General features: G+C 48.5%; 1 protein-coding gene across 1 annotated transcript; it reads right to left on the reverse strand.

Moving 5' to 3' along the window:
* Positions 1-232: 232 nt before the first annotated feature.
* Positions 233-2,801, reverse strand: ACTL8 (actin like 8; the record flags this gene model as incomplete). Its single annotated transcript, XM_079777877.1, has 2 exons — positions 233-976; positions 2,454-2,801. 2 exons carry the CDS (start codon positions 2,799-2,801, stop codon positions 233-235), a joined length of 1,092 nt encoding a protein of 363 aa, XP_079634003.1.
* Positions 2,802-22,515: the final 19,714 nt, after the last annotated feature.

Consider the following 22,515-nt stretch of genomic DNA (forward strand, 5'->3'; position numbering starts at 1 on the left):
GTCCCTGGAGGGCTCCCCACGGGTTGGATCCCATTTTTGAAGATAAAACCTCAGAACTTACTTAAAAACATCCCCCATGAGCTCAGAATTCCAATGCCAGCTAACTCCACCCCGGCCCAGTCCCTTTCACTGAAATTAATTCACCAGTGCCCATCTGATGAGAGCCGGGTCATCCCCACCCCCCCCACCCCCGCCTCCTCCCTCCTCAGGGCAAGCCAACAGGCCACAGCTTCTATTTCTCATCGTACTCCTTCCTGGTCATCCACTCAGACTTGTAAGTAGACAGATGAGCCACAACAGACGCTCCCAGCCAGACGCTAAAGTTTCTTTTGCTATTACTACACACGGCGGCGTTGGGGTAGGAGGAATAATGTGTGCCCAACTCCATGAACAGGCGCCGGGTGAAGCCCGGGTAGAGGGTGTTCCCCCCACAGGCTATCACGTGCGGGAGGAGCTGGGGCTGCAGGGCGGCATCGCAGGCTTTGATGGAATCCATCACAACCTGGGAGACGCTGGGCCTCTCCTGGTCGAACACCTGCGGGCTGAAGAACATCTCGGGGGCCAGGCGCTGCATGGGGGTCAGCTCCACGGAGGTGCCGTCTGGGAGCAGGTAGCTGTTATTATCATCGTAGCCACTGGGCAGGTTCTGGCGGTAGTCCAGCGCCTCCACCAGGTTCTGCGGCACGTAGCATTTTCTCATCTTAATGGTGTCCACGATTTGCAGCTGGAACAGCTTGTTCACCTTGCTGTCTTCCTTGAAGAGGCTCTTGAAGAGATAGTCGGAGAGATCCTGGCCAGCGAACTCCAGCGTCTTACCGGTGTGCCGTATGGGGCGGCCCAAGTGGAAAGGCTGGACTCGGGTCAGGCCGCAGCCGGAATCGACCACCACGCCCGTCAGGAAGCCCGAGGCGTACAGGGACATCTCCATCTGGTCAGCCAGGAGGAGGGCCGGGACATCCAGTAACTCAAACATAATCTGCAAGGAGGGAGGAGACAGACACACGTGATATTTTCCTGGAACAAAGGGCTCTGACCCACTTCTGTTTTACGCAGCACCTGGCTACGCTCAGCTCTCAAAAATGAAGTCAGGCCGAAACCGGTTTGGCTCAGTGGATAGAGCGGCGGCCTGTGGACTGAAGGGTCCCAGGTTCGATTCCGGTCAAGGGCACGTACCTTGGTTGCGGGCACATCCCCGGGGGGGGGGGGGGGGGGAGGTGCAGGAGGCAGCTGACTGATGTTTCTCTCTCATCGATGTTTCTGGCTTTCTATCTCTCTCCCTTCCTCTCTGTAAAAAATCAATAAAATATATATATATTTTAATGAAGTCAGCACACAGACGTAAGTCCTCAAGCGACTAGCGGCTGCCCCCCAGAACGCCAGAACGCCGGGCCCAGGGACCCTGGAGCTCCTGTAATGTGACCCCCCACAACACTTAAAACTCAGGAGCTTCCTGTCCAGTGAGAGCAGGGGTTGGCAAGCATCTTCCATAAAGGGCTAGCGGGGTTGCCAGATGTAGCAAATAAAAATGTAGGGTGCCCAGTTCAATTTAAATTTCAGATAAACAACAAAGAATGATTCAGTATAAGTGTGTCCTGCGCAATATTTGGGGCATACTTTGTTAATACCGAAGCATTCGTCATTGTTTACCTGAGATCCCAATCTAATTAGGTATCGTGTATTTTATCTGGCAAACCTAGAGTAGTAAATATTTTATGGGATCCACAGTCTCTGATGCAACTACTCAACTCTGCTGTTGTCATAAAAGCAGCCACAGATGATATGTAAATGAGTGGGCATGGGCATATGCCAATAAAACTTTATCAAAACAGACGCTGGGCCAGATTTGGCCCACCAGCGGTAGTATGTCAACCCTTGATTCAAAGTAAAATTCAAGTGCTTCCCGAAGCTTACCAAGCCTGCCAGCACCGGCCCCTGCCAACCTCGCCTTTCTGTCTCCCTCTTGCCACTCTCCCACCCCTGCCCCGTTTGCTGGGCTCCAGCCTCACTAGCTGAAACCTCCTCCTCAGAGAAGCCTTCCCTGATTACCCTCTTTAAAGGGGGTTCCCCGATCCTCACCAGTCCACTCTCACCACACTTAAATTTGTTTCTTGAACTGATCACTCTCTGGAATTCTTTTTTGTTAACGTCTTCATGATCAAGTCCTCCCCCAGAAGGTAAGCTCCTCGAGGGCCAGAATCTTATCTGTGACCATGACCGCATATCCAGTGTCTCCCAGTCACGCCCCTTCTAGAGCATTTTTCCTGCCGTGGCTCTCTCTGCGGGAAGAGCTTCCGTGAGTCCCTGATGCCCAATGCCGGGCACACGTGAGATCTCAGAAAACATTCGTGGGGCAAATGACTAAGAAAGAAGAGCTCCTGGTGACCAATCCTGTCCAAACACCAAGTGCAGGCTGCTCCCCGCTCCTGGGGAGCGCAGCCCCGAGAAGGCCTTACCTCCAGGGTCTTCTTTCGGTACATAGGGTCCCTCAGGGGGGTCTCTGTGACCAAGACGGGGGTGTCCTCATGCTTCACTCTATGTTTCTTCAGGACAAAGGACCAGATGTGTTCTACGCCCTCCCAGTTGAGGACACGGCCCCGCTGGATGGGGTAGCTGAAGGTGTCAGGGTGGAGGATGTCGATGCCGAGACCCAGGTGCCGCCGGGCGGAGCTGGGGCCGGGGTTCTCCCTGCACGGCCGGTAGTTCACGATGCTCGGGACGACCAGCTGGGGCTCGTTCCAGCCGGAGAAGCCGGACTTCATGTAGCCAGAGCCGTGGTCGATGACGACGGTTTTCTCGGTCATGGCAGAGGAACCGGCAGGAGGGCTCTTCCGAACGTGGCTCCTCGAGGGTGTCCGGCAAAGGCGGGCCACCTGCGGAGGGAAAGGTGGGGGTTCCCTGTGAACCCATTCTGGCCGCCATGGGCTGCCTCCCACTCTCCACCCAGCGTCAAGCCTCAGGCTCCCCGAAGCCTGTCCGTTCCCGCGTCCACGCCTTTGCGCCAGCAGCCACCTGCGCCTGGAAGGTTCTTCCCATCCCAAACTCCCATCATCCGACAACCCACCCCAGGCCGTCTGAGAACACTGAGAACACGGGGCAGTGACACCAGGCGGGCACTGCCGCGCCACGGGAGCGGAGGTGGGGCCCTATGACTCTCTGCAGAGTCGGCAAGAAGTGTGTCACCAGGGAGTGCTTGGTGGTGGTTGGCTGCCCCGTTTGAGGACACACAGAGCACTAACCAGCAGCCTGAGGAGCCACCGCCCTCCCCGGGAATGGTGTAGCAGCAACAGCAGCAGGAGCCGTGGTAACCGTGACAACGCCAACGCTGACAGCAAGGACAGCTCCAGCTACCATCTCTGAAGTGCACGCCCTCTCTAGTACTAGGAGGAACATCTGGCGTATTAGGGCGAACTGGGTAAAGTTGCCATTTGTATCAGTCAAAAATGGTCAAATATCAGCAATTCCGTGTGTCCTGAACTTAATCCTCACCGCAATCTCTAAAGCAGGTACCACTGTCACACTCACTTTACAGATGGGGAAACTGAGGCACGGAGGGGGGGAGGGTTACAGTTACTTTCCCAGGGCCACGCAACTAATAAAAGCAGAGCTGAGAGCTGACCCCAAATCAGACTCTGAGCACTGGGCGAGGCAGAAGAGGCAGGTGTGGAGTAAGAGCTGCGTGGCTAAGTCATAAGGGAGGCTGTGAGGGAGGCATCTAACTGGGATTGTGGTCAGTTTCCTCATCTTTGTAACGTGTGGAGAATAACCTCCATGCCGCAAAGGTAGGTGTGGTCATTTCCCGGTTTCCAGGCTTCCTGTAAAGCTACAGCATTGGGGACATAGATCGGCGGAGACACCGGCCCACACAAGAAAGGTCTTCGATCTTTGACCGGGTGCTGAAACACTGAGATGAAGGAAGAACAGTCTTTACAACCACTAGTGGGAACAACTGGATATCCACAGGCAAAAAAAAAAAAGAAGAAGAAGAAGAAGAAGAACTTTCAGGAATGGAATACCTCACACCTTATAAATAATTAAGTCAAAACAGACCATTTGTAAAACTTAAAACTATAAACCTTTTTTAAAAGAACAGGAGAAAATCATTATGACCTTAGGTAAGGTAAAGTTTTCTTAGAACATCAATAGCTGGGTACATAAGAGAACAAATGGATGGACTGGAGTTCATCCAACGTGAGACCTTTTGCTCTTCAAAAAGACACTGTGAAGAGAAGAAAAAGATGAGCCATGGACTAGGAGGCAATGTGTACAAATCATGTATCTCATAAAGATCTCGTATCCCGAAAACATAAAGAACTCCCAAAACCCAACAATAAGAAAAACAACTCCACTTGTTTTAAACGGGCAGGAGGTTTACGCACTTCAGCAAAGAAGACACGTGATGACAAACACGTGAGAGATGCTCACCATCATCAGCTGTTAGGAAAATGAAAATTAAAACCACAACGAGACGCTAACGTAACCTAGTGTACATCTACGAGGAGGGCTGGAGTTCAAGACCGGCTGTGCCACGTGCTGGCGAGGAGGTGGCAGGACGGGTGCCCTCACACCCTGGGGGTGGGAAGGGGCACAGCCACTGGGGAACAGTTTGGATGAAAACTTACCTCCACACAAAAATCGTTATGTACGTGTTTTGAGTAGCTTTGGTCATGATCACCAAGAACTAGAAACAACCTAAAATGCTCCAACTCGGGAGCAGATGAGCAAATCTCCATTCAGTGGCACAACACTCCGCAACAAAGAAGACTCAAGAACCAATAACGTGAGCAAATCTCGATGCATTAAGCTGAGAGGAGCCAGACTCAATGTTTCTCTGTGTGTGTGTCTCTCTTTGACTCTCTCTCTCTCTCTCTCTCTCTCGCTCTCGCTCTCGCTCTCGCTCTCTCTCTCGGTGTGTGTGTGTGTGTGTCTCCCATCCCCCTACTTTCTCTAAAAAACAATCAATGCAAAAAATATCCTTAGGTGAGGATTAACAAAAAAAAAAAAAAAAAAGAAGAAAGGTTTTTTAAAAAAGAAACATAGACACGTTCAAAAATGTTTTTAAAAACAGAAGAGAGAAATCAATTGTGCTGTGAAATTAAGATGGAAGACAAAAGACTATCCGTTGGATTTGGCAACACAGAAGTCCCCCGTAGCCTCTCCCAGACTCCAGACTGGCCCCTACTCCCCAAGGACATCAGTAGTCACAAAACAAACAATGTAAGGAAGGCTCAAAAGTGAAAGGCCTGGCCACCAACACAATGTACGTCCTTCTGATCCTGGATGCAAAAAAAATTACCAGAAAGGACAATATTTATCCAATAGATCAACTACAATGGAATACTAAACAATCTTCAAATAATCTAACACGTGGCAGGAAAGATGGAACAGAGAACAACAGAAGAAATAGGGGAGACAACAGTAGTAGACCTATATCCAACCATATCAACAATCACATTAAAATAAAATGACCCAAGACACACCAACTGGAAGACAGAAATTGTTGGACTGGAATAGCAACAGAAAGACCTAACAACGGGCTGTCTAGAAGAAACCCGCTTTAAATAAAATAATAAAGAGCGGTTGAAAGTAAAAGTAGGGGGAAAGATACCCCATGCAAAAATGGACCCAATGGGAGCTGGAGCAGCTACCTTTTCATGAGACCAAGTAGATTCCAGAACAAGGACAGTTACCAGGAGCAAAGGCGGACATTGAATAATGATAAAAGGGTGAATTACCAAAAGGACAGAACAATCCTAAATACATATGCATCTAACAACAGATATTCAAAACCCTTTCTGCAGAAATAGTAAATGCCACCTTTCTACCTATAGGCTTCAATCCATTTTTCAGAAATCGATAGAAAAAGGTAGATGAGTCAAGTTGGTTGTTCAGAAATTCCATATCTTTGCCAGTTTTCTAACTGATATTTATAGAACACTTCATCAAACAGAATACACATTCATTCCCCAAACACATGAAATGCTCTCAAAGACAGGCCACATTATAAGCCATAACACAAATCCAGACAAATTTAGAATTAAAATCAAATAAAACATGTTCTCTGAACATAAAGGAATTAAGCTAGAAACAAAAAGCGGACTGATAGCTGGGGAAATCCCCAAATATATATAAATTAATGCAAGTCGCACATGGCTCAAAGAAAAAATATAGCAAATAATTTGAACTGAATGAAAATAAAAATACAACCTGTAAAAATGTGTGAGATGCAGCTAAAGCAGTGCTCAGAGGGAATTTATAGCAATGAAGGTTTGTATTAGAAAAAGAAGGTTGCAAGTCAATAACTTGAGCTTCCACCTTAAGAAAGTGGAAAAAGAACACATTAAACCCAAAGCAAGCAGAGGCTGAAAATAATAAGGAACAAAATAAATGAAACTGGAAATGAAACCAACAGAAAAAAGTCAATAAAACCAAAAGCTGGTTCTTCTGAGAAGATCGATAAATTGATAAACCTCTAGGCAGACTAAGAAAAAAGACACGAGGCACAAAGGATTGATTTCAGGAATGAGGTGACATTACTTTGACTCTACAGACATGAAAAAAATAGCAAGAAAATATTATGAACAACTTTTTGCCTATTGATTTGACAACTTAGGTGAAATGGACAAATTCCTTCAAAGACATAATCTACCCAACTTCACTCAAGAAAAAATATATAACTTGAGTAACCCTATAACTATTGAAAGATTGGATTTTTAGTTAAAAACCTTCCAACAAAGAAAACTTCAGGCCCAAATAGCGTCACTGGTAAACTCTACCAAACATCTAAGGAAGAAATGACGCTGATTGTTCCCAATCCCTTCCAGAAAGCAGCAGAGGAGGGGACACACCCCAACTCATTCTGTGAGGACAGCAGTACCTTGATACCAAAATCAAAGGTGCTACCACAAAAGAAAACTAGGTTAAACCAAAATCTCTCATGAACACAGATATAAAAAATCCTATCTAATAAAAGAGTGATATGCAGATTGACCATCACTCCAACACACAAGATTGCTGCCCCCATGTGGTCAAAGATGACTGCCCCCATGTGAACACTAGATGGCCACCACAAGATGGCCAGCAGGGGAGGGCAGTTGGGAGGGACCAGGTCTGCAAGGGAGGGCAGTTGGGGGCGATCTAGCCTGCAGGGGAGGGCAGTTAGGGATGACCAGGCTGGCAGAGGGGGGAAGTTGGGGGCAACCGGGCCTGCAGGGAAGGGCAGTTGGGGGGACCCAGGCCTGCAGGTGAGGGCAGTTAGGGGTGACCAGGCCTGCAGGGGAGGGCAGTTAGACCTCGAGGGGTCCCAGATTGGAGAGGGTGCAGGCTGGGCCGAGGAACACCCCCTCATGCATGAATTTCATGCACCAGGCCTCTAGTTATCAATAAAATCACAGCAAACTCGGCAATATATAAAAAGGATAGTGTGGTTCAGTGGGTTGGAGCATGATACCGAAAGGTTGCGTGTTCCATTCCCGGTCAGGGAATGTACTTGGGTTGTGGATTCAATCCCTGGTCAGGACAAGTATGGGAGGTAACTGATCAATGCTGCTTTCTCACATCAGTGTTTCTCTCTCTCTCTCTCTCTCTCTCTCTCTCTCTCTCTCTCCCCGCCCCCCTCCCCCCCCCCCCCCCCCCCCCCCCCCCCGCATCCTGAACTCTCTCTAAAATCAGTAAATACATCCTTAGGTGAGGATTTTTTTAAAAAAAGGATAAACTACATCAATTAAGTGGTACTTATCCCAGAAATGTAAGGCTGGCTCAACATTTTTAAATCAATGTAATTCAAACGCATGTGACCATCTCAATAGATGAAAAGAAAGCACTAGATAAAATTCAATGTGTATTTACAATAAAAATTCTCAACAATTAGGAATAGAAGGGAATTCCCTTAACCCGATAAAGGGCATCTACAAAAAACCCACAGATAAGATCATATCTAATGGTGAAGGACTGAAAGCTCTCCCGCTAAGATCAGGAGCAAGGTAAGCAGGTCACCTCTCACCTTTCAACAATTAACTCAAAGTCCTAGCCAGTTCAATAAGGCAAGAAAAAGAAGTAAAGGGCACAGAAACTGGCAAGGAAGAAATAAAAACATTCCTACTTGCAGAAGAGACCATTGTCTATATAGAAAATCCAAAAAAAAAACATACAAAAAAGATCCTAGAACTAGTAAGTGAGCTTGGCCAACTCACATGATACAAGTTCAACATTTTAAAAGTCAATTCTATTTTAAAATTTTATTTATTTATTTAATCCTCCCCTGAGGACATGCTTGCAGGAAGAGAGAGAGACATCAATGTGAGAGAGAAACATCTATCAGTTGCCTCTCCTACGTGCCCCAACCTGGGATCAAACCCTCAACCCAGCAATGTGCCCCGACTGAGAATCGAACCGGCAACCGTTTGGTGCACAGGATGATACTCAATGAACTTAGCCAGTCTGGCTGGGCAAAATCAATTCTATTTTATATACTAGCAACAAACAGCTGGAAATCAGAATTTTAAAAACAGTGCCATTCATAATAACATCAAAAACCATAAGATACTTTCGTGTAAATCTAACAAAATGTTATAAAATATGTTAAAACCCTACAAATTTGGATTAAAAAAATCAAAGGATATTTAAGTAAGTAGTTACACTGTGTTCATGGATTAGAAGATTCAATATCATTGGGATGTTAATTCTCCCTAAATTGATGTATATGTTTAATCCCAATCAAAGGGATTTTCTTTTAGTATCAACAAGATGATTCTAAAATTTATACGGGAAGGTGAAGCAATTAGAACTGCCAAAATAATTTTGAAAAAGAACCAAGTTGAAAGACGTACACAACCTGATTTCAAGACCCACTATACACTTCCAGTAATCATGATGATGTGGTATTGAGTGAAGGAATAGCCACAGAGACCAGTGAGGAAACCAGGACCCAGGAACAGGCTCAGACAAAGCCAACTGATCTGACAGCGGTGCAAAGACACTTCTGTGAAGAAGGGTAGTCTTTTCAGCAAATGGTGCTGGGGAGGGGGGGAATTTTAACCTTCTCTGTGGGGGGAAAAACATACAAATGGACCGCAACCTCTCACACACAAAAAAATTAACTTCAAATGGATCCTGTAAACTATAATCATAAGACAAAAATCTGTATGACTGAGAGAAGAAAATGTAAGAGAAAAATCTTTGTGGCCTTACCTAAGTGTTCTTAGGGACAATACTCGAAGTACAATCCATAAAATGGAAAGCATATATACTGGACTTCATCAAACTTAAAAATGTTTGCTCTTTGGAAGCCACTATTATTATGGGAATGAAAAAGATACGCCACAAACTGGCAGGTAGAAAATATTTGCAAATCACATTTCTGATTTAGGCTTGTATTCAGAACATATAAAGAACGATCAAAAATCAATAAGAAAACAAACATGTTAAAAATGAGCAAAGGATCTGGACGCTTCATCCAAGAAGCTAGAAAGAGGGTAAAATAGCACGTGAAACGATGCTAACATATCATTAGTCATTAGGGAAATACACAGTAAAACCATAGTAAAAATACTACCACATACCTATAAGAAAGGCTAAAAAAAGTTTTTAAAAAGCAAGAAAAAGGACAATGCCAACAGCTGGGGAGGATGTGAAGGAGCTGGAACTCTCATACGCTACTGACGGGAACAGAAAAGGATGTAATCGGGAGAACAGCTTAGACGTTTCTTACACAGTTAAATGCACACTGACCATTCAACCCAGCAATCCTCTCCTTAAGAGAAATAAAAACTTCTATTCACACAAAAGCCTTTCCACCAATGTAAAAATCACGTTATACCAATTAATTACCCCAAACTGGCAGCAACCTCAATGTTCAAATGATGAATGGACAAACTGTGGTCCATCCATAGGACAGTATACGACAGTGTACTACTCAGCAGTGAAAAGGAAAAACTACTGAAACGAGCAATAACGTGAATGCGTTCCAAAGTCAGCGCGCTGAGTGAAAGAAGCCAGGCCTGCATATGTGTGCTTCCATTTACATGACACCCTGGTAAAGGCAGAACGCTGAGGACAGAAACAGATCAGCGGTTGCCAAGGCTGGGGGTGGTGGGAAGGGCTGAGCACTTGGGGGGGGACTTGAGGAGGGGGGCTGGTGATGGAACTGTGTGACATTCTTGATTATAATAGTGATTACATGACTGTATGCATTTGTCAAAACTTGGAACGACACATCAGAAAGAGTGCATCACACCGCATACAAAATTTTTAAGTGAATTTTTTTTAAAAGAACATTTCGGGAACTACTGGTGAAATTTGAATATGGGTTATATTTTCAATGTTACGTTTCCTGCATTTGATCACCACATTGTGGATCTGAAAGAGAATATCCTTGAATAAGTATTTACAGGTAAAATGTCATGCAATTTACTTTCAAAGAGATCAGGAAGAAAAAGGGGGGGGGGGGGAAGCATGTCCATATAGACAAAGTCTCAAAGCAAATGTGGTCCCAGAGAATGACCACTGCCTATAGGAGAGTGGGTGGAGCTGTGTTTGCACCTTCTCCAAGAATGAACGGTTCTCAAAATTAAAAGGTTTTTAAAAGAGAAGGTGGGAGCAGAGAAATGGGAGACGGCGAGTCTGTATAAACGATGTTGATGAGTTCTGCTATGAAAGGAAACACAGAAACACAACCAACGATGTGGAGAGAGATGGGAGCCCAGAAGGGGAGGGGATTTTTTTTTAAGATGAGAAATAATATGTTAAGGTTTGGTGCTGATGGAAATAACCCAGCAGAGAAAAGAGTTGAATAAAATCAGAGCAAACCACAGTTAAACCTGGATTCTGCACAATCACCTTGCCTTGCTTCTCCCGAATCGCCTGCCCTCTCCCCAAGATCAAGGGCCTCCAGCCCCACTGACCTTGCTGTCCCTGGGCCACAGCCTACGCCTTCCTTCCTGGGGACCTGGCATGGCTTTACCCTCTGTCATCTTCCCAGTCTCTGCTCCGGTGTCACCCCATCAGAGAAGCCTTCCCTGGCCACTACCAACCCTGGACCCCCAGCCAGTATCACAGCAACTACTTTCATTGTTTTCACAACGCTAATCCCGGTCCATCATCATGGTGTGCGTTTCCCGGCTTCTTGTCCCCCTCCCTCCAAGGGCCGCCTGAGTGTGGGTTCCAAGGTGGACACGGGTGTGTCTTTTGCTCCCGCATTCCCATCACGCAACTGGCACAGTTTGGTTAAATCAATTCGTGTTGAATGAATAACTTTTTGAAAACACATTGGTTTGCTGGCAGCGTGATGGTTCCATATGGATTCCATGCCTGTGTCCCTAAAATATCCGTTGCTTCCGTAGGCTGCTGGTTATGTTCCTGCTCAAAACCCTTCACCAGCTCCCACTGCAAACAAAATAAAGTCTCGTTCGGCTTGGCATGGTTAGGCGCCAGGAGCCAGCCCCTGACTAGCCTCACCTTTCTCTCCTCTCCGCGCACCTGAAGCTAGAGCCATGCTGGAATATTTGCAGCTTGAGAGATGCGTCTTCTCCATCTCTCCTCTGCCCGAAGCTCCCTCCCATGAAACTTTTCGGGTCCTTCAGACCCAAACCGAGCGTTCCTCCAGGAAGCTCCTAACGCCAGAGAACTTCAATGTGGGCGCTCCTTCCTCCATGGGCCTCCACGAAACAGCACCTACTGCGTGCTTGCTGTGTGCCAGGCACTGGGCCAGGTGCTGTCCACATATTGTCTCGTTGAATCTGCACCACAGCCCAGTGGCAAGGGGACAGTACCAGTTCCAGAGTGTGGACGGAGCGATTCGAGCTTAGAGACTGAAGGAATGGGCTCTAAGACAGCCCGCCAGCAGGGCAATCGGGGTTCAGACCCATGCCTGTGGGTTCCAGAGCCCAAGCTTGTAGCCACCACCAAGTTTAACCACACGGCCTGAGGTTAGTCAGTTCTCTAAGCCTCCGTTTTCAGAGAATAACTACCTTGCATGGATGCTCTGTGGACTAGCAATGTCATTTGAAGGAGACGAGGTGCAGAACCGTAACGCCTTAGCTCGTCAGGCTGAGGAGCCCCTCGCTGCTGTCGGCTCCTGTGAACTGTCTCCCTGGGGTCTCCTGTCCCTCCCGGGTGTCACCCCCCTCGAGGTGTGCAGAGTTTGTACACATGGGACACTCCTGGGTTTGTCCAGTGAGTCCCCACCTGGGGCCCCTGTGAATCACCCTGTGGTTGTAAACATTTTGCAAGGAACCTTCCCCTTACTCAGCACTTTTATCTCCACTCTCAGTGAATGCCTATGAGGGCGGTCACGCCATTCTGGTTTTCATCCCAGTTCATAAGCATCGGCACTTTATTGCCGCTGACGACACCGAGCATGCGTCGTACCATCCAGGTACCACGCCGGCCTCTTCAGTCTGCACTTCACCAGCACAGCCTCGCCGGGACGCAGGCATCACCATTGGTTGTAGATGTCAGGAGACTGAGGCACAGCTCCCCACAGCTATGGAGGGGCTGGGCTAGGATTTAAACCGATTCTCTGGCTCCAGAGTCTGTGCCTCTCACCAGGCCGCCACTTGGCCTCTCATCCTATCAGCTCAGCACAAAGACAGTCTGCTTCCCAATCCTGCAACCCATGAACAGGTTAGGTTACCTGGCAAAGGGGAGTGAGGTTACTAACCCCCTGAGCTGGGGTAGGGAGAGTGTCCTGGATCATGCACGTGAGCCCGGTGGCATCACAAGGCTCCTTTAAATGGGGAAGAGGAGGCAGGAGGTCAGAATCAGACAAAGACCGAAGATGCAACAACACGGATGAGTGTGCCGATGGAGGAGGGGCCACCAGCCAAGGGATGCGGTTGGCCTAGAAGCTGGGGAAGGCAAAGAAACTGGTCCCTCCCTGGGGCCTCCAAAGGGAGCACGGCCCTGACAGCACCTCGCTGTCAGCCCGGTGAGACTGAGTGTGCGCTTCTGGGCCCAGAACTGTACGATAATAACTCTGTGTTGTTTTAAGCACAAGGTTTGCGGTCCGTTGTCATAGCAGCATTAGGAGACTCATACAGATGCAAAAGCAAAATCAGCTCACATGTCCCTCCTGCTCAAAGCTGGCCAGCCTCCATCCCAAACCCCCTCCCCATGTCCCCTGAGGGGGAGACTGAGCTTTGTCTCAGGTGAAACTAGGCATTTTATCCCACCGCCAAGCCTGGCCCAGCTTCCCTGCAAGTCAGGAACCCAGCTGGGCAGGACAGAAGCCAGGGACTCTGCAACAGGCCTCCCGGGCTTCCAAGTCCCCTCCCTGAGGCCCCACTTCCCAGGGCAGATGGGCTGCACCTCATTACAGGGACGTCCAAGGACAGAGGCGGAGAAGATCATTCCAAGGAGCATCTGGGTTCAGGGAGTGCCTTTGTTACGGAAGGGGCTGGGAGGCAGAATTAGAGAGAGAGAGAAACAGAGAGACATCAAATCTGCATCAGGGGAAGACAGGACTTTAATTACTCCTTTTCTTAACCTCAGCGGACCTTGAGGTATTTTAACATTACTCTCCCTGGCAGGAAGGATTGATTGATTGTCTCTTGGCATTCAGAAACCCTGATTAATGTAAAACTAACCAGTCGTTCTGAACTCTGGGGAATTAATCACTTAAATGTGGGAATTACTCAATAAACCGTTCAAACATGCAATAAACCAAGCCATTAAAAATTAATCGCTCGACATCCCGGCCGTGTAAATAGGGCTAATAAGATCCTGGCAGCCGAGAGCGAGGAGGACGAGGAAGGGGGAAGAACGCCTTTAACCAGCTGCCCCCAGGAATCAGAGTGGACACACCAACGTCCACGCCACACGTCACAGATCATCGGGGCTGGTGACATGTGGCTTCTGGAACCGCCTGCGCTGGGACAGGGGAAGGAAGGCAAGTGAGAGCAGGGGAGCCCTCACTGGGCTTTTAGGAGGCGGTGGCAGGCTTTAAGCTACAACCTTCAACGAATATTTATTGACCACTTACTACGTGTCAGGCAGCGTGCGAGGCCAGTGGCCGGCAAACTCATTAGTCAACAGAGGCAAATATCAACAGTACAACGACTGAAATTTCTTTTGAGAGCCAAATTTTTTAAACTTAAACTTCTTCTAACGCCACTTCTTCAAAATAGACTCACCCAGGCCGTGGTATTTTGTGGAAGAGCCACACTCAAGGGGCCAAAGAGCCGGATGTGGCTCGCGAGCCGCAGTTTGCCGACCACGGTGCTAGGCTCTGCAGATGCAGTTGTGAACAAGACAACTGTGGACCTGTCATTAGTGCATTGGGGGGTCGGGGGGGGAGGGGGCCAAGTGGTTGAACACATATTTGTTTTATAAAACACAAACAAAGGAAAATAAAGCAAGGTGCAGGGATAAAAACATTATGAGGGAAGAAAACTTCCTATTTTAGTTGGACTGAGCCGAAAAGGCCTCTCTCTGAGGAGGTGCCATTTGACCAAGACCAACAAGAAGTTATGACATAAAGCATACATAACTATTTGGGGAAGAGAGTTCCAGGCAGAGGCCTCAGCATGTGCAAAGGTCCTGGGGTGAGAGTGTACCTAGTGGCTGGAAGGGAGTGACCCAGAGGTGTGTTTCTTTGTGGTGGGGAGGGAGGAGCACAGGATGCAGAGCATCTCGGGCCTTGTCAGAACATCGTAAAGACTCCACATCTACCCCATAGAGAGATGGTGCCATCTGAGAGGGGTCTATCCCTTTCAGGTGAGGACAGATGATGGGCAAAGTCAGAAACAGTAAGACCAGTGAGAGGCAGTTGTTGACATCAAGGACGGCCCTTTGCTGCTTCCTGTGCCCTGCCACCCTCCCCGGTCAACAGCACCCAGATCCTGGTCAACAGCACCCAGATCCTGGTCAACAGCACCCAGATCCTGCTTTGGATTGCCCTTTCCCCATGTTCTGTGGCACCGAGGAAGCTTACTCAGCTCTCACCTCTCAGCTCTCAGCTCAGGGGTGACGAGGCTTATCCCAACACCTCCGACCACAGTGACTGATCCCGGGAGGAACATGTGGCCTAATTTAAGCCAACTGGGTGAGGAAACATTCACTCCAAGCTTCTGGTAATGAACCGTTTTCTCCGTGTTCACAGGAGGCCCTCAAAGAACCCTTTTCTCTTGCTCGGCACGTGGGTGGCAGGTCTGAAACGGCCACAGCCCTTTCTATGAATGACTACAGCCAGAGGAGGAAGCAGTCCCATGGGGAAGGGCAGAGCCAGGAATGTCCCGGAGAAGCAGGACTAGAGTGTGACATCATGAACTGCTGGATCAAACTGCTCCTGAAGCCAGACCTACCTCTAGGGTGTTCAGCTTTCATATGGGTCCATTTCCTTGTTTTGCGTAAGTCAATTTGGGTAGGTTAGATTCCTAACTGACACAGAATTCGTAGGCCTTACAAGTACTCTTTGAGGTATATCCAATTTTCCAGTTTACAGATAAGAAAACTGAGGCTCAGAAAAAATAAATTGCCCAATGACATATTGCTAGAATTTGGCAAAGCTTTACGCTTATACTCTCACGTTCTCCTCTCTCTCTCTCTCTCTCTCTCTCTCTCTCTCTCTCTCTCTCATCAAAAATTATAGGGACTTTCAGCTGAGCTGACGACTTAATTTGGGAACAACAGGTGCAGCACACGCTGCCTCTCCCGCCCCCCCCCCCCCCCTTTGCAGACATCATCGTTAACAGACATCACTAACGGTTTGAAAGACTTCCCTGCAGGGCCTCGACGCACTGTGAAATCTCTTCACACTTCAGTCACTAGCAGTTTCCACATGAGATAATAACGGAGCACGGGCCTGACAAGATTGAGAACGAACAAGGCTGCTGATCTAGGGCTCCCAGGCCAACGCGAGCCGCCCTCTCCCGGATCCCGTCCTGCTGCGGCCGTAAAAGATGGACACGGATGCTGCCAGCTAGGAGAAGCCACCAGGAAACGGACTGGACGGTGGCTGGACCGCCGGAGAAGATGACCAGGCACTGTCCACAGGACAGCCAGAGGACGGCACTGCGTCCTTTCCCCACCCCCACCCCCACCCCCACCCCCACCCCACCCCCAACCCCACCCCCAACCCCACCCCCACCCCCAAATGTGAAACCCGACAGAAGTTCCCAGAGAAACACAAAATGTCAACATTGGTAAAAGAAGAAACAGAAAAATGGAGCAGACCAAACCATTAAATTAAAATTATAATCAAAGATAAGCCCACCCAAAGGGCCAGACCCCAGATGGTTGTATGGGTGAGTCCCAACCGGTTGATTATCCCCCACTTGTAGAAAATAGGAAGAAAGAAAAGGTACCACAATTGAACAAGCATAGAATAAGCAAAGGTGATCGTAGGCCTATTTTACTTATGAACATACTAGAGGCCCGGTGCACAAAATTCATGTGGGGGGGTCAGGCAGGGGGCGGGCAGTCCCCTCAGCCCAGCCTGCACCCTCAGGGATGTCCGACTGCCAGTTTAGGCCCAATCCCCAGAATCGGGCCTAAACCAGCAGTCGGACATCCCCCTCACAATCTGGGACCACTGGCTCCTAACTGCTCACCTGCCTGATTGCCTGATCACCCCTAACTGCCCTCCTGCCAGCCTGGTCACCCCCAACTGCCCCACCCCCCCATGCCGGCTAGGTTGCCCCACGCAGCCCGCTGTTCAGTCGTTTGGTCGTCCCTCACTAACCCCCCTGCCGGTCTGGTTGCCCCACACAGTGTGTTCGGTCAACCGTTCGGTCAACGTTTCGGTTGCGACGGTCACTTAGGCTTTTATATATATAGATTTGCAAAAATCCAAAATAGAGGATCAGCAAACCCAGTGTAAGAGTTGATGTAAAGCAATGTGGTTGAGAGGCAGTACAGTGTCATGGTTAGGAGCATGGACTTGAGTCAGCCTGGGTTCAAGTCCCAATTCTTCCACTCCTTACCCACTGTTGTGACTTCCTTACACTCGGGTAAGACGGACCTGGCCCTGGGCCACCTACAGTAAGCATGGACGCACACACAGCACGCACACATCCTTGTCACTCGGCACCAACACAACACAACCCCTCACTCAACATCCACTCTCCTGACCAACTCGTCCAGTCTCCCGAGAAATGCTTCGCAGGTCTTGCTCGGATCCTGGACGCAGGAGGCACCCTCTGTCCAGGTGCCGTGGGAGCGCGCTGTCTGTGCTGCAGATGCCGGAGAACACGGCTTTATGTGAGCAGCAGCAGAAGCACTTTGGTAAGAGAGAGACACACTACCCCCGCTTGTCCAGGCTTCCTCGCAGGTCTCACGCCACAGGTTCCCGCACCGGAAGTAGCCTTCCCTGGTCTTGTGGGACATCGGCTTCCTGGCTTCCCTTCCTGCTCCAGTCTGGGGGGGGGGGGGGGGGGCGGGGGGCGGGGAAGGGGCCCTGTGAATGAGCTGGTTTAGAACGGTGTCCCCAGCAGCCGCACAGGCAGCTCCAGGACATGGTGAACCCTGAACAATTCATATGACTCTTAGACCTGTACGTGCCTAGATCTAGAGGTAACGAGGGTGAAAATATGATTCCAAGTATTTATTTCTATTGGTAGCTACATGGGCAGTGAATGCCAGAATCATATGTTCAAAGAGTAAATAAACGTAAGCTTTAAAGAATTTTGAATTTAAAAATCGTATTGAGTCATTATTTGGCCTTTTAATGTTGGCAGCTCATTTTGAATTTTAAATAAAAAATTTGGATCACTCAAGAAATTATTTTAATGTTAATTTAACTGATGGTTGACAGAAGTTTAATTTTGTAGACTTCTAACCTAATTATGATTTCTTTGTTAATCTTTTATGTCACTATTAATAGAACATGTGATTATAACAAAACTTAGCTATTTATTGAATTGGCGGTAAGGAAAGCAAGTTTTACGGGATAAATATATAATTTACGAATTATGTTTAACCTGATTACTCATCAGACTTGCCAACAGAATACCAAAATGTGCAATAATAATTAAATTTGGCTATCTTGATCTCTTGTAGAGTTGATCTTTATCAAGGTCTATTTCTCAGATAAGAGGAAAAAATATATTTTATTTAACAGTGTGTTAGCTCGTTTTATAACTTTGAATATTCATGTAATAGGTATCCATTTATATACTTCCCTTGGCCCTGCAAATTAGGCCTGACAAGCTGTGTGACTTTGGGCAAATTACTTAGCCTTCCTGTGCCTATGCTGTCTCATCTAAGAAGGGGATAATAAATAGTGCCGAGCTCACAGAATCGCCGCAAGGATTGGGTGAGTTAATATTTATAAAGCTCCTGTGACACAGTCTGGCATGTAGACAGAACTTGGTAAGCACTCTTAGACAGGGCAGGATTTAGCACAGAAGTACAATAATCATTTCAATAGGTTGACAAAAGCATTTGATAAAATTTAACATCTTTCTTTTTTTTAACTCAAACAAGAAGTTGAAGAGAATTTCCTTAACTGGATCAACTCTATGTAGTAAAACCTACAGCAAATGTCATCCTTAGCTGAGAAGCTTAAACTTTTTCAAGACTCGGAACCAAGCAGGGGAACCTGTCACGCGCTGCGATTCAACATCACACTGGAGGCCCCCCGGCACAGGCAGCAGGACAAGAAGAAATAAAATATCGAATCACGGGAAGAAGAGAGAGAAAATGATCACCAGTCACACGTAAGATAATGTCGGCATTTATAGAAAAAACATCCAACAGAATCTGAACACGTTCAGAACCATCAACTCAAAAATGTAGCATTCTTCTACCCTGGCAATCACCCAGTAGAAAATAACAGAAATTGTGGTACCATTCATATTATCCATTAAAATATATAAACTATTGCAGGATTGATCTAAATACTCAAGACTTATATGGGGGAGTACATTACATTATTAAATGATGGGGGTGGGAATGAAACCTAAATGTCATGTCAACGTTGTTAATATGTTAACTCCCCAAGGAAATTTTAATGAATTTCAATAAAAACCGTAGCGGGGCTTTTAAAGAATTTGATCCACTAATCCTGAAATCATCGGGAAGAAGAAAAGACCCACCCATCTTGAAAAACAAGAGCTAAGCCTCAGGCCTCTGGGGGATTAACAGATGTCCCAGAGCTGCGGCAATAAAAACAGCTGTGATGCTCAGATAAACACAGACAAACACACGGGAGAGGAGAGAGCCCAGACATAGACCCTCCATGCGTGATAAGGGTGGTTCCTGAAACCGGAGGAGAAAGGAAGGAAGGTAGGGGTGAGGGGCAGGGGCTGGAACTGACTGGCAGGATGGAGAAAAATAAAACTGCCTGCTGGCCACACAGAGAACACAGTCCCGCATCCAGATGGACTCAAGTCCTAAATTCTTCCAAGTACAACCATAAAGGTAAGGGAAGCCCTGGCTGGTGTGGCTCAGGGGGTCGACCCGTGCACCCAAAGGTTGCCAGTTTGATTCCCGGTCAAGCGTGCGGTCAAGGGTGAGTACCTGGGTTGCAGGTTTGGTCCCCAGCCCTGGGCAGGGTATGATCAGGAGGCAACCAACCGATGTGTCTCTCTCACATCGATGTTTCTCTCTCTCTCTCTCTCTCTCTCTCTCTCTCTCTCTCCCCCCCCTCCTCCTTCCCCTCCTCCTCCTCCCACACTCCCTCCTTCCACTCTCTCTAAAAATGGTGTTGAGTACAAACAGTTAAGATATAAAAGGAGCTCTTCAATAGCATGCAGGTGATGAGCTAACACAAAAGCCTACAAAAAAAACAAAACAACCTACATATTTTACACGGATGCACACGCACCTCAGGACAGACAACAAGCACGTGTTCTCGCGGGGAGGGTATAGGAGCAGAAACTGGGAATGAAGGTTTGTAAAGAGCGAGACCCGAGAGGGGCTTTGACTGGACAAATGGTAGAATGACGTGAACTTGCCTCACCTGAGGGGGCGGGGGGACAAAAATGGAAGAATTTAAAAAATAAAAAGCAATTTTGGGCATTTGACAAGCATGGGGAATGAATCCAAGGCAGTCGCACAAGTCTCAGTCTTTCCTGGTAGAAATGAGGGCACGACTCAGACAAAGGAATCCTGAAACCAGAATTCTGAGGAAACTCTACGGGCCTTTGAAATCAATCTCAATCTCTCGTCTCTCCCTCTAGCTAAAGCACCTACTAGGCGAGCCGTTAGTCTTCCTCTGAGAGCCAGCACCCCTCCACATGCCGCCCAGGTCCTGCCTCCCAGGACCCCAGGGTCCCTGCCCTGGCGGACCCCGCCCGGCTGCACAGGCTCTGCCCGGCTCCACCACCGAGTGACCCACCCTGCTCTGGTTCCCGGCACCTCCAGGGCAGCCGAGTTTGTGGAGTGACCGATCTGAGGGCCTGTGCCACGCCCAGAGCCACAGCAATAAAAACCGCTGTTGGCATCCCCTGGGAGCCAACATCTTCACTGCGTAACTGAGGACGAGACGGAGGGGAGGCAGAGCTCAGCTGATGAGGCCACGCCCCTGCTGACCTCGCCACCGTGCAACCTGGGGAGAACCTGGGGACAGCAGCCTTCCCAGCAGCCGTCACACAGCAGAGCCAGCCGCCTGCTGGGCTCCCACACTCACTGTCTCAGCTTTTAAAGGCCCCAGAGAGGTGGCTGGGGGTTCAGCTCTGGCAGGACGGAGGTGTGTGTGTGGGGGGTGGGGGGGAGAGATGCTGCACCCCTTGCCAATGTTCTTGGTGGGCAGGCGTGGAATTGCCCAAGCTCATCTTAGGTTGGAAAACAGCCAACGTGCAAATACCAGGCACACGTAGGTAAGACAATCACTGCCGTGCTTGGGGGTCAAAGGGCAGTGAGGTCCTCCCAGGTCATCGGGTCCCCACCCCATTTCTATACACATCTAACCTCTACGACAAAGGACCAGGGACCACCCTGCTTTTCAGTTTCAGTTTTATGGCCTCACCGGTGCAGTCCAGGGGCGTCTGCTCACCCCGTGTCCCGGCGTGAGCCCGCACGCCCTCTCAGAGTGCTCTTTCTTCCCTGCTCCAAGTCTCTCCCTCTTAGCCCAAGTCACAGAGGGAAGGGGGAACTAAAAATAGAAGGGAATCTGCATTTGTGGAACACCTGCTCTCTGTGCCACATTCTTAGTTAATCCCCCCAGAAGCCCTGCAAGGGGGCGAGAGTGCGTGGTGGGGGGATGGGTTCGGAGGAGCCCAAGTTTGCACGGGAGGCAGGCTTCCTCTCCCGCCTTGGATTCATCCCACATGCTTGTCAAATGCCCAAACCCGCTTTTTATTTTTATTTTTTGAATTCTTCCACTTTTGTCCCCCCGCCCCCGCCCCCCTACCCCTCCAGTGAGGCAAGTTCACGTCATTCTACCATCTGTCCAGTCAAGGCCCCTCTCTGGTCTCACTCTTAACCAACTTTTCATTCCCAGTTTCTGCTCCTGTACCCTCCCCGTGGGAACACGCATGCTTGTTGTCCGGCTGAGGTACATGTGCATCCGTGTAAAATATGCAGGGTTTTTGGTAGGCTTTTGTGTTAGCTCATCACCTGCATGCCATCGAAGGGGGAAGGGGCTCCATGTGCAACTCGTAGGGAGCGTCCTTTCTGGGAGGAAGTGCCCATCCTAGGACCTCCCTTCTGCTGGCTGGAACGCAGACAGTCACCGTCCTGGGACACGAGCGACTGGAGAATGGGAGCTATTCCACAGCACAGAGAGAGAGAAAGGAAGACTGGGTCCCGACACTGGGGGGCCCCAGGCCACGCCAGGATGGACCCACCTCTAAACTATCTGAATGCGAGAGCAAAAATCAACGTCTCTGTGGTCTGAGCCTCTTACTTGGGGTTTTTCCTGCGTTAATCCAATACTGCATTTGTCCTACATTGATCCTACACTGATACCGGGACCGACCAGGTAATCCTCCTTTTGTGAACTTTATCAGCAAATTGTCCTACTGCCTCAGATTTCATAGGATTAGAGGGAATGTCTAGCATTATTAACCCACACACGCGCACGAGAGCGGACCGATTTCCAGAGATGCTCGGCTTCAAGGGGGAGTGACTAGGCACTGTCTGGAAGAGCAACTCTCTAGGGTCTCTGCATTGCCCTCGACTTCCCCTCTGAGGGCAAAATCCGTTTGTGACCATCAGAGCCTCACACAGAAATTTAGAAAATGGTACACAACTATGACAGAGTAGGAAATCAGACACAGTGAAGTGGGGAAGAAATTACAGCAAAGAGAAAAGCATGACAAACAAGATGAGACCAGGAAGGCCCATATATTTGCAGCAATTTGACTGAGCTTCCTAGCAACCAAAGCAAGGAAGGAAACACAATCAACCTATGAACCAGGAGGTCATGGTTCAATTCCCGGTCGGAGCACATGCCCGAGTTGTGGGCTTAATCCTCAATAGAGGGCTTGCAAGAGGCAGCCGATCCATGTTTCTCTCTCATCACTGATGTTTCCATCTCTCTATCCCTCTTGCTTCCTCTCTGAAATCAATAAAATATAAAAACACTAGAGGCCTGGTGCACGGATTCGTGCACCGGTGAGGTCCCTCGGCGTGGCCTGC

This window comes from Cnephaeus nilssonii (genome assembly GCF_951640355.1).
Source record: "Cnephaeus nilssonii genome assembly, chromosome: 7".
NCBI lineage: Eukaryota > Metazoa > Chordata > Mammalia > Chiroptera > Vespertilionidae > Cnephaeus > Cnephaeus nilssonii.